We start from the raw sequence: 12,528 nt of genomic DNA, 5'->3' as shown, positions 1-12,528 counted from the left end.
CCTTTCTTTTTTCTTTCTTTCTTTCTTTCTTTCTTTCTTTCTTTCTTTGTTGTTGTTTTGTTTTGTTTTGTTTTGTTTTGTTTTGTTTTGCTTTGAGACGGAGTCTCATTCTGTTGCCCAGGGTGAAGTGCAGTGGCACAATCTCAGCTCACTGCAACCTCCACCTTCTGGGTTCAAGCAATTCTCCTGCCTCAGCCTTTGGAGTAGCTGGGATTACAGGCACCCACCACCACACCCAGCTAATTTTTGCATTTTTAGTAGGTACAGGGTTTTACCATGTTGGCCAGGCTGGTCTCAAACTCCTGACCTCAAGTGATTCACCTGCCTCAGTCTCTCAAAGTGCTGGGATTACAGGCGTGAGCCACTGTGCCCAGCCAAGACAACACTGCATTTTCTAGGGTGATAGGAACTTGCCTGACACCCCACACTCTCCACCAGGCTGTGATATGGCATCTCAGAGACATGTAGTGGCATATGGCAGCCAACTCCTTGTCCTCTCTCATCTGCTGGGGAGAAAAACAGCAGAGAAGTCCAGAAATATTACTGGACCCTGAGCCTCAGTTTCTTCATCTGTAGAACAGGAACAATGACAAAATGCACCAGATAGGATTATTGTCAGAGTCAAATGAGATACTGCATATAAAGTGTTTCGAATAGTGCCTGGCATATGATAAGCATTCAGAAAACTATTATTATTAATGCTATTGTTATTATTGTAGTTATTATTATTGATTTTGCGTGTGGCATGACATGGTGAAGCAAAAGATATGGTAGGCCCATCATGTTCCACCTCACTTCACTCATCTGCCCACTCATTCATTTATTCATTCATTCATTTTCACACGCACACTCTGGGGCTCCTGCAGCAGAAGCAAGAACCCAGAGAAAGCACCGCCCAGGGCCCTGCAGTCAGGTGTGGACAGTCTCTCTTGCATTCCAGCCTCTGACTCACTTTCCTTTGTCATTTTCTTCTGCAGAATTCTCCACTCTGGTGGCTGAAAGCTAAGAAGCACTGACTGCCCCAGGTCTTCCACCTCTCTGCCCTGAACACTCCATCTCAGCCCCTCTTGCCACCCTCCTGCATTTCTGTTCAGTTTGTTTATGTTATTTTTTACTCCACCCATCCCCTGTGGCCCTCTAATGACACCATTCTTCTGGAAAATGCTGGAGAAGCAATAAAGGTTGTACCAGCCAGACTCTGCTTGCTGAGGAAGACTCAGGCCTAGTCAGGCATTGGCTTTCCAGATGCATCCGGGCAGGGGGTGGGGGCCAGATTTCAACAGTTAGAAAAGATGTGATAGGAGAGAATGGAAGGGAACAGCCTCTTTTTTGCACTAGGTACTAAGCATGGCACTCTACAGAGGTTACCCACTTACTCCCTAACACCACCCCATAAGGTAGGTGATGAAACTCCCATTCTCTAAAAAACTAAGTCTCAGAGAGGGGAAGTGATGTGCCTAAGCCCACAAAGATAGGATTTGTTAGTGTTGGGGTTTGAATGCAGGTCCATGGTTGAGTAGGTGGGTGGGTGGGTGGATGGATGGATGGATGGATGGATGGATAGATAGATAGATAATGGATGGATGGGTAGATGGGTGGGTGGATGGGTAAATGGATGGATGGGTGGGTGAATGGATGGATGGATGAATGGGTGGGTGGGTGGGTGGACAGGTGGATGGGGGGGTTTCTTTTTAGATGGGTGTGTGGATGGGATGGGTGGATGGGTGGGTGGATGGATTGGAATGGATGAAATGGATGGATAGATGGACTGGGTGGGTTGAATGGGTGTGTTGGATTAGATGGGTGGATGAAATGGATGGATGAATGGTGGGTGGATGAAATTGGATGGATGAATGGGCTGGGTGGATGGACTGGATGGATAAATAGATAGATGGATGGATGGATGGGTAGATGGGTGGGCAGCAATGGGTAAATGGATTGGGGGATGAGTGGTAGAATGGATGGGATGGATGAATGGGTGGATGGGTGGGGGATGGGATGGATGACATGGATGCGAATGGATGGAAACTGGATTGGATGGATGGATGGATGGATGGATGGATGGATGGATGGATGAACAAATGGATGGATGGATGGATGGATGGATGGACGGACGGACGGACGGACGGACGGACGGACGGATGGATGGACGGACGGACGGACGGACGGATGGATGGATGAATGGATGAGTGGGTGGATGGATGGATAGACACATAGATGGATGGATACCATTAAGACTTTTTATTACAAATCACAGAACCCCAACTCAAGTAACTTCAGCTAAAAAAGAAGGAAACAAAGGACTTGATTGGCTTATGTGCCTGAATAGTTAGGGGTAGGTCTTCAGGAACAGCTGGATCAAGGGACTCAAGTGATATCATCAGGACTAAGTCCCTCTTTTCCTCTCTCTGAGTACTGCCTTCCTTTGTGCTGAATTTGTTATCAGGAGAGCTCTGCCTTCATGATGGCAAGATTCCCACAACAGCCCAAGGTGAACATTCAGCATTACCAGCAAAAAAAAAAAAAAAAAGAACTTCTTATTCCCAAACGCTCTCTCAGAAGGCCCCAGATTGAGTCCCATTAATACTAGTAACTAATGTTTACTGAGCACTTACTCTGTGCTGAGTCTTTTACAGGATTCCATCTGCACAACAGCCCTATGAAATGCGTGCTATTATTACATCCCTTGTATAGATGAGGAAACTAAGGCACGTAGAATTTAAAAGTCACACGGCAACCACGGGGAAGATCAAGGACCCCAACCCCAGCATCACCTCCAGAGCCTGTGTCCCTTCCTGAGTCAGACACAGAGGCTGGGAGGAGGGATCCTGATTGGAGACAGGTGGAGTTAGTCACACACAAGGCTCGTGGCCTGAGGGTGGGAGAGGGGCACCCCTGAGGAAATGAAAAGTGGGGACTGATGCTGGGGGTGAACATGGCCTACAGAATGACTTCTGCTGTTCCCCAAGACAGCCTTGGGGAAGTTATTTTAGATTTCCCTGGGTGGGGACGGGGCATTGGAGTGGTAGTCTCTCTCTCACCAGACCCCATGCCCTGCACCTCCCCTGCTCTCTGAGGTGTTGCCCTTAGGCAGGACTGTCAGGAAGCCTCTCCCTGAGGGCCCAGCCTGGGGCAGACAACCCATCAGGACCCAGGCATCCATCCAGGGTGGTAGCCAGGCTCAGAGCAAGCAGTCCTAGGCCTGGGAGGGGACTCAAGGCCAACACTGGGAACTGGGTCAACACAGCAGCAAACCCCAAAGGGCTGCCCTGCCAGGGGCTCAGCCAGGTGCCAGGGCCTGCATAAAGGTGGCTTGTGAGCCAGAGGTGGAGAACGTGGTAATGGGCATGGGAGTGGGAATATGCACGTGCACGTGGGCAGGCAGGAGGGCACTGGTACACACACATGCTTGTGACAACAGTCAGGACCAATGCAGACTTGGGTCTTCATGTGGGGTCTCAGAGGGCCCAACTCTGGACACCAAGGTGGGGTTGGGGAAGAGGAAGAGGGCCCACCCCATGCTGGGTCTGTGTGGAATGCAGGCGAAGGGGTGGGGGCTGAAGAGCTGGAGCATTTCACCCAGAAACCAGGTCAGAGCCCTGTGAGAGGACAGGCAGGTCAGGACGACAGTGACAGCTGCCCGCCGGCCTGGAGTGGCCTCAGTGCCTCTTGTTCTGCACCTGCATGACAGCCCACACCATGCAATTCAGACTTAGGGCAGCAAATGGCGCGGCAGCCACGCATCTGAGAGCATGGCCCTTTGACCTCTTGGGGGATGCAGGGCATTGGCTCCAGGACCCTGTTTTGAAAAGACTCTGCCTGGGGCCTGGGAAGGTCAAGGAGGAAATGGCTTCCCTGCAAGGGCTCAGGGCCCCTGTGCTGTTGCTGCAGGATAACAGAGGCAGCAGTAATGGCGGCCACCTTGGGGGTGGGAGGGTTCTATTTACTAAACCACGACATCTCATTTCCTCCTTTCAACAAGCCTCGGCAATAAGCACTACCATTACCCCCTTTACAGGCAAGAAAGCCAAGGCCCTCTGGGGACACACAGCCAGCAAGAGGCAGAGCTGGAATTAAATGCAGGGCTTAATGACTCAACATACCACTGTGCACAGCGCAGGGTGACAGCGGTGGGCATCTTGTGGAGCAGGGGTTGGAGGGGAGCACAGGAGTGTGGTGGGGGAGGTGAAATGACAAGGGACAGCCTTGCTGACCCCAGCAGTCATTCGCCAAGCCCTCTTCCTCCTGACTCCCACGTCGTGCTCCACCCAGCCATTTCTCTTGCCCTTGGCCACCAACTGAATCTGGGCCCTATCACGGGTGGGATTGGGCCTGACATAGAGGAGCCTGGCAGCCTGGGTCTCCCATTTGTAAAGAGTCTCCAGTTCAGACACGGGCATCTGTTCAAACGCGACTAATATCCAGTCAGTGTCTGCAACACCGGTTTGGCTTCTTTCTACACTGCAACCTTCACTGTGTCAAGAGGGCTGGCTTCTCCCCGTCTCTGGGAGACACTGGTGGGACCGCCCTTGTGTCCGTGAACCACTGCAGTGGTCCCCAGCCTGTCTCCTGGCCTCCTCTCCCCTTCCCTCTCCCTTCTCCACCCGGAGCCCAAGGGCTCTTTCCAAAACATAGATCAAATCACATTGTTCTGCTTAAATCTTTCCAGCTACTGCCCAATTTATAGACTCAAATCCCGGAGCCAAACACAAAGTTCCTGCCTAAGGGCATGACCCAGCCTCCATCCCAACCCTTCTCCCTCAGCCTGGCCCATTCTGCCTCCCTGTCCTCCCCAATCCCCCTTTCCCTGGCTCAATCCTCTTCATCCTCAGGAATCTACTCTGGAGCATCACCCCCAACTGAGGTTAGAGCCCCTGCATGACTCCTGTAAGTGAAATGAAAAAAAAAAAAAGCAATATGTGACAATCTGATTTCCGTCCACCTCTCCCAAAGACCACACGATGCCTGAGAGCAGGGCACATCTGCAGGGGTCCTGCTAAATCCTAGAACCTGGCATCAGAAAGATGCTGGGCTTCACCCATCCTGATGCAGATGTGGTCATAAAGGCCCACCGTGGCTTGTGACTCACTCAAAGCCATACAGCAGTGCAGAGCAGAACGGGGCTTGGCCCCTGGCCCCTGCTGTGCCACTCCTGCCATGGTGCCATCCACAGGGAGCTGCTAACTCAGTAAGGAATGCAGGCATGACAGGAAGCCCTCCCTGCCCAGCATAGCCCTCTGTGGCCCGGTATCACTGGGCTCCATTTCCTCAGTCTCCAGCCACCCCCACCCTGACACCTGCACCACCAGCCGCCTCTGGGTTTTCTCATCTGTTGAATGCAGCTCCTTCGCTTCATTGTCATGGTCAGAGGAAGCTCGCTGCTTATCTCTATGCCTTTTTGTCTGAGAGGCTGGGAGCAGGAAGGAGAAATATCAGGCCGGAGGAAGGGCCCCAAATCAATCTGTCTCTGAGTGGTTTTAATAAGAGCTGGGAGGGCCCAGCTTCATCGAGTGGTAAATGATCACTGGATCCCTGGATCTGCTAGCCCTGGTCCCCGAGCTAGGAGACAGGGGACTCAGGGGAGAAGGAAGAGCCAGGAGCATCAGAACAAAGACTCCACAGAGAGAAAGGATGGGTGGGAAAGTCAGGATTGAGCTGCCCTCTGCTATCAACCATGACCCTGGGTAATATTACTGTGCTGGGCTGTAGCTCTGGAGCTGGACAGAGCTGGATTCCAAATCTGCATCTTCCTCCTTCTTGCTGGACACTTTGCATATACCATCTGCTATGGTCTGAAGGTTTGTGTCCCTCCAAAATTTACAGTCAAAACCCAACTCTCAAGGCGATGGTATTAGAAGGTGGGGCCTTTGGGAGGTGATGGGTCATAGGAGTGGAACCCTCATGGATGGGATGAGTGCCCTCGTACAGGAGCCCTGAGGGAGGCTCCTAGCCCTTTGCCCTTTCACCATGTGAGGCTATAGCAACAGGGAGCCATCTGTGAAGCAGGAGCCCTCACCAGACACTGAGGCTTCCAGCACCCTGATCTTGGACTTCCCAGCCTCCAGAACTGTGAGCAATAAATTTCTGTTGTTTACAAATCACCCAGTCTAAGGTATTTGTTATAGCAGTCCAAATGGACTAAGGCACCGTGTCTTAATCCACACTGTAGCCATCCAAGGAAGAGATGTCTGTCTGTTTTATACAGGAAGGTTCAGAGAGGTTAGGCAACTTGCCCAAACCACACAGCCAATAAAAGTGAAAATTGCAAACATGTATTCACTGACTTGACAAATAATTTCTGAGTGCCTACTTGTGCCCGACACAGCTAAACACTTTAGAAGGATGACCTCATCGAAGCAATCACTTCTCAAAGCATTCAGCCTCTTTCCCTCTCTGCCTTCCCAATAAAGATTCCCGTCCCCAAGGCATCTGCGGCCATTCAGACACATTAGTCTAGGAAGATTCAAATTGGGTGAATCTGATGTTGGTTTATTTAGACCCAGAAGACTGTTTACAAGAGGCGGTTCAGCAAATGGGACATAGGTCTGGTATTCTTGGTTCCCTTCTTATCCTCCTGCCTCGGTGCCGCCGGAGGAGGAAGGCCTGGGCAGCCCGCCTGGACCCCAAACTGTGCCACAAAAGGCCCCCCCCTCAATTTCTATTCTCAGTTGCCTTGCCCTCCCTCAGTTTCCCCTCTCCCTGTACCTCCTCAGAGAAGTCATTCGCAGGAATGGGTCCTTTCTGTGTCCTTTATTTGGGATCTGGTGAGGGTCAAATTTGGGGACTTAGGACACAATCCTTTAGTTTGTCTCTAGAACCCACAGGCTCCTCACGGCCCCTGTCATACAGATGACGAAATGCAGCTTAAGTAGCTTTGCTTAATCCATTTGTTTGACCCCACTTTTTGCCTGATGGGGGACAGAGCCAGAATTTGAACTGCAAGGAGCCTGGAGGAGTCAGCTTCCCCTGCATCCTCCCAGGGGCCTGAGAGCACTGGGCCTTCTTATGGCTGCCACTCATTCCTGAACCCTTCATGGCTTTGTTCTTCCTCCCTCTTTCTCAGAGAGCCCCAAACTCCTTCACAGCCCACAAAACCCTTCATGTCTGACCCCTTCCAACTTCACGTTTCCCCTTTTCTCGCTACTCTCCTGCGTTCTTCTCTCTCACCTCCTCCACTTAGCCCTGCAACCCTACGTTCATTCCCTGCATCCTCTGCTTCAACTACATAAAATGTGCCATTCCTCAAAACTGCCATGTCCTCCCTTTCCTCTGGGCCCTCACATAAGCTATTCCTTCGGCCACATCACTATTCCTCCCCTGCCTGGCTCATTGCTACACCAGACTCAGGCTTCAGCTTCAATGAGGCTCCCTCCGGGAAGCCTTGTTTATTCCCACCCAACATCCAAGCTACTTGCTCATTTTTACCCACAACTCTTTGTTGAGAACCTACTCAGTGCCAGGTGCAATGGGCTCCACGATACATCAGCCAGCTAAGCCTGCTCTTGGGAGCATCTGTGCTGAGGGACTCCTGCCCTGTGCTTTCTGCCCCCCAACTCCACTTCATATTCGTTGCCTCTCTAAGCATCTGTCTTCTCAAAGGGACCAAAATAGCTGTGAATCCTACATCTGGTAAGGATTTAGTATCCCAAATATATAAAGAACGCCTGCACCTCAACAACCAAAAGATAAACCACCTATATTAGAGTCTTCCAGAGAAGCAGAATAGGATGTGTGTGTGTGTGCATGCACAGGTGCACAGGTTGGGTATCCCTTATCCAAAATGCTTGGAAGCAGAAATATTTTGGATTGTTTTGGGTTGTGAAGTATTTGCATTATACTTACTGACTGAGCACTCCAAATCCAAAAATTCAAAATTCAAACTGCTCCAATGAGCATTACAATGACTCTCAAAAGTTTCCAATTTTGGAGCATTTCAGATTTCGGATTTTCAGATCTGAGAGTTCTCAACTTGTATATGTACGTGTGCGTGTGTGTGTATACACACATGTATGTAGTGCATAAAAAGATTTGTGGCCAGGCGTGGTGGCTCACGCCTATAATCCCAGTACTTTGGGAGGCTGAGGCGAGGGGATCACCTGAGGTTGGAAGTTTGAGACCAGCCTGACCAACGTGGAGAAACCCTGTCTCTACTAAAAATACAAAATTAGCTGTGTGTGGTGGCACAGGCCTGTAATCCCAGCTACTCGGGAGGCTGAGGCAGGAGAATTACTTAAACCCGGGAGGCGGAGGTTACAGTCAGCCGAGACTATGCCATTGCATTCCAGCCTGGGCAACAAGAGCAAAACTCCATCTACTTTTTAAAAAAAATTATTGTAAGGAACTGGCTTACACAATGAGGGAGATGAACAAGACCCAGCATCTGCAGGATGAATCGGCAAGCTGGAGGCCTGAGAGAGCTGATGGTGTAGCTTCTGAGTCCAGAGGCAGGAAAAAAGCCAATGTCCCAGGCTGAAGGCAGTGAAAGAAATTTTCTTTTCCTTGGAGGAGGGTCAGCCTTTTTGTTCCATTCAGGCCTTAAACTAATTGGATGAGTCTCGCTCACACTGAGGAGGGCAATCACTTTATTCAGTTAATTTAAATATGAACTCATCCCCAAACACCCTCACAGAATCACCCGGGAGAATGTTTCATCAAACATCTGGGCACCCCGTGGCCCAGTCAATTTGACACATAAAACTTACCATCATGCAACCCAATTAAAAAGTGGGCAAAGGACTTGAAAAGACATTTCTCTAAACATGATACACAAATGGCCACCAGGCATGTGAGAAGATGCTCAGCACCATTTGCAATTAAGGAGATGCACAGCAAAATCACAATGAGGTGCCTGTACACTCACCAGGATGGCTACCATCCAAAAACATGAAAATAAGAAGCATTGGCAAAGATGCTGAGAAATTGGTACCCTCATATATTGCTGGTGACAACATAAAGTGGTGCAATCACTGTGAAAAACAGTTTGGCCATTTCTTAAAAAGTTAAAATGCCAGGGGCAGTGGCTCACGCCTGTAATCCTAGCACTTTGGGAGGCCAAGGCGGGCGGATCACGTCAGGAGATAGAGACCATCCTGGCTAACATGGTGAAACCCCGTCTCTACCAAAAATACAAAAAATTAGCCAGGTGTGGTGGCACACACCTTTAGTCCCAGCTACTCAGGAGACTGAGGCAGGAGAAATCGCTTTGAACGCCTGGGGCGGTGGAGCGGCTGTGCCGTAGCTGCGACGCACCACTCGCACTCCAGCCTGGGCAACCGAGCCGAGACCCTCTGTCTCAAAACAAAACAAAAAAAAAACAAAAAAACGGAACACAAGTTTCTGGAACATGGAGTTTTCTTTCTATTGTTCCAGAAGATTCCATTCTATGGCTGCCATATCAAGAGAAATGAAAAAACATCCTGTTGGGAGTCCGAGCGCGGCGGCTCACGAGGTCAGGAGATCGAGACCATGTCCTGTGTAACTACGGTGAAAACCGTCTCATACTAAAAAATACCAAAAACTAGCCTGGCGAGGTGCGGGCGCCTGTAGTCTGTCGCCAGCTACTCGGGAGCTGAGGCAGGAGAATGGCTGTATAACCCGGGAGGCGGCGCTTGCGTGAGCCGAGATCCTGGCCCCTGCCTCCAGCCCTGGGTGCAGAGAGCGAGACTCACCGTCTCACAAAAAAAAAAAACAGACAATCCCACACAGAAACTTAGATACAAATATTTTTGGTTTGTTTTTGTTTTTTTGAGACAGAGTCTTGCTCTGTCACCCATGCTGGAGTGCAGTGGTACGATCTCGGCTCACTGCAACCTCTGCCTCCCGGGTTCAAGCGATTCTCCTGCCTCAGCCTCCCAAGTAGCTGGGATTACAGGCATCACCACCATCAGGCCCAGCTGATTTTTGTATTTTTAGTAGAGACAGGGTTTCACCGTGTTAGCCAGTTTGGTCTCGAACTCCTGACTTCAGGTGATCCACCAGCCTTGGCCTCCCAAAGCACTGGGATTACAGACGTAAGCCACCGGGCCTGGGCTTGTATACAAATATTTATAGCAACAATTATTCATAATAGCCAAAGGTGAAAGCAACCCACATATCCATAAATGGATGAATGGAAAATCAAAATGTGACATACCATACAATGGAATTTTTTTTTTTTTTGAGACGGAGTCTCGCTCTGTCGCCCAGGCTGGAGTGCAGTGGCCGGATCTCAGCTCACTGCAAGCTCCGCCTCCCGGGTTCACGCCATTCTCCTGCCTCAGCCTCCCGAGTAGCTGGGACTACAGGCGCCCGCCACCTCGCCCGGCTAGTTTTTTGTATTTTTTAGTAGAGACGGGGTTTCACCGTGTTAGCCAGGATGGTCTCGATCTCCTGACCTCGTGATCCACCTGTCTCGGCAAAAAGAATAAAGTACTGATACATGCTACAACTTGGGTAAACCTTGAAAACATTATGCTACGTGAAAGAAGTCAGCCACAAAAGATGACATGGTAGAAGATTCCTTTTATATGAAATATCCAGGGTTGAGAGCAGTGACTCACACCTGTAATCCCAGCACTTTGGGAGTCCGAGGCGGGTGGATCACTTGAGGTCAGGAGTTCGAGACCAGCCTGGCCAACATGATGAAACCCATCTCTCCTAAAAATACAAAAATTCGCTAGGCGTGGTGGCTCATGCCTGTAGTCCCAGCTACAAAGGGAGGTTGAGGCAAGAGAATCACTTGAACCCAGGAGGCGGAGGTTGCAGTGAGCCGAGATCGTGCCATTGCACTCCAGCCTGGCGACAGAGCGAGACTTTTTCTTAAAAAAAATAAATAAATAAAACAAGTAAATAAATAAACATTTGAAATATCCAGAATAGGTTAGTCCGCAGAGAGAGAAGACACATTAGTGGTTTCCAGGAGATCGGGAAGCAGAGAATGGGGAGTGATTATTTAATGGGTACATTCTGGGGTGGTGACAAGTTTTGAAGCCAGAGTTGGTGGTTACACAAGATTGTGAACACGCTGAATGCCACTGACTTGTACACTTTAAAATGGCTAATTGTGTGTCATGTGAATTTCACCGCAACCATCATTGTCCTCACCCATCTTCCCCGTTTGGTTTTAGGTTTCCTGCGAGCTGGAATTTTTCACTATTGTAACCCCAGCACTTCATACAGTCCCTGGCACAAAGGAGGTGCTTAATACAGCTTTGTTGAGTAAATAAACACAGAAAACAAAGCAAAACAGAAAGCAAAGCACCTGCATACGGAGAAAATATGCCTTTCTATAATTAGGGGCAGGGAGTGGAGTCTGAAGAGGAACTGGGTTTATTTTTTGTGATTCTGTGGGTGCAAAATCAGGACCAGCTAGTGAGATTGAGAAGGCAATGGCTCTTGACTAAACCTGAGGAAGCCCTGTCTACCCTCAGAGCTCCGGAGCAGTAAGACCGGCTGTTCTGCAAGGCAGTGAGCATCCCGACATGAGAGGCATGCAAACGGAGATGAGACAACATGTCCCCTAGACAACATGTTCCTCCCAACTCGGAGATGCTGTGATCTGAGATGATTTACAGGTCATTAAAAACCCATTTAGCCTCCTGCTGGCTCCTTGTTACCTTGTTGAATCAATCATTCACCAGATATCTACTGAGCACAGGTGTCACACAGATGGATCCAAAGAAAGTGTCACTTCCTAAAGAGGCAGAAAAGTTTCCAGGCCGTTTTTATTTTCTGCTTCCTGACCTGACCCAGGGTTCAGAATGCCAGCAAAGTTAAGCGCTCTAATGGGCTGATGTCACTGGGTTCAGAGGAGATGAGTTTGCAGTTCACGTCCCTCCTGTGGGCTGCTCTGCCTGGGCGGCTGTCCCTACAGTGTGCCTGCCACCTCCTGGCTCTGATGGTGTCTCCTAGTGGTGGCATCACCACCAGCTGCTGCTCCTGATGCCGCTCCTCTGGGCATACCTTAGTGCCCACACCAGACCCCAGCCTCCCTCAGGGTCAGGCAGCAGTGTGCAGACAGACGGCAGCGTGCAGACAGGCGGCGGCGTGCAGACAGGTGACTGGCTGCAGCAACACAGGAAGGGCAGAGGTTGAGAAACATGATGGGCATCCACAAACATACTATCGCGTGTCCTTTAAAATACTGAGGCTCTTCTGTAGTGACCTGGGGACATGCATATGCTGTGGAGTTTAATTTTTCATTGGTGACATTATATATGATTACCCAGTGATCATCACTGTTGCCTACTCACCACTAATTCTCACCTTTCTTTCCATCAGAAACCCATTTAGAGGCAGGGCAGCAATGTGCCCTGTGGAAAATATTCCCCTGATCAGAAGACGCGGTTTTGGTCTATGGGTGTCCACAGACAACCCTGGGTGGGGTTTGCATGGAAGCTTCTGGAGAAGCAGAACCTCTTAGCCTCTGGCCTTGGCCTTCCTCCTTTGCCATGCCTAGGATGCAGCCTTGGTGTCCAGAGATGGAGCTGCCTTCTTACAACCACAGAAACTAAAATTGTAGCTGATGACGGTGGCATTAGAAGTCCAGGA

General features: G+C 49.9%; 1 protein-coding gene across 1 annotated transcript in view; it reads left to right on the top strand.

Annotated features, from left to right (window-relative positions):
• The window catches only part of PVALB (parvalbumin), a 19,183-nt gene extending 17,987 nt beyond the window's left edge, over positions 1-1,196 (top strand). Inside the window, exon 5 of the mRNA XM_017856915.1 lies at positions 978-1,196. Coding sequence (XP_017712404.1) covers positions 978-1,006 — 29 coding nt within the window. The 3' untranslated portion in view covers positions 1,007-1,196. The remainder of the gene's footprint in view (positions 1-977) is intronic.
• The last annotated feature ends 11,332 nt before the right edge of the window (positions 1,197-12,528 follow it).

The sequence above is a fragment of the Rhinopithecus bieti genome, unplaced genomic scaffold (assembly GCF_001698545.2).
Source record: "Rhinopithecus bieti isolate Rb0 unplaced genomic scaffold, ASM169854v2 scaffold_42532, whole genome shotgun sequence".
Taxonomy (NCBI): domain Eukaryota; kingdom Metazoa; phylum Chordata; class Mammalia; order Primates; family Cercopithecidae; genus Rhinopithecus; species Rhinopithecus bieti.
Note: the sequence above shows the minus strand (reverse complement) of the source record. Positions and strands in the feature narration are given on the sequence as shown.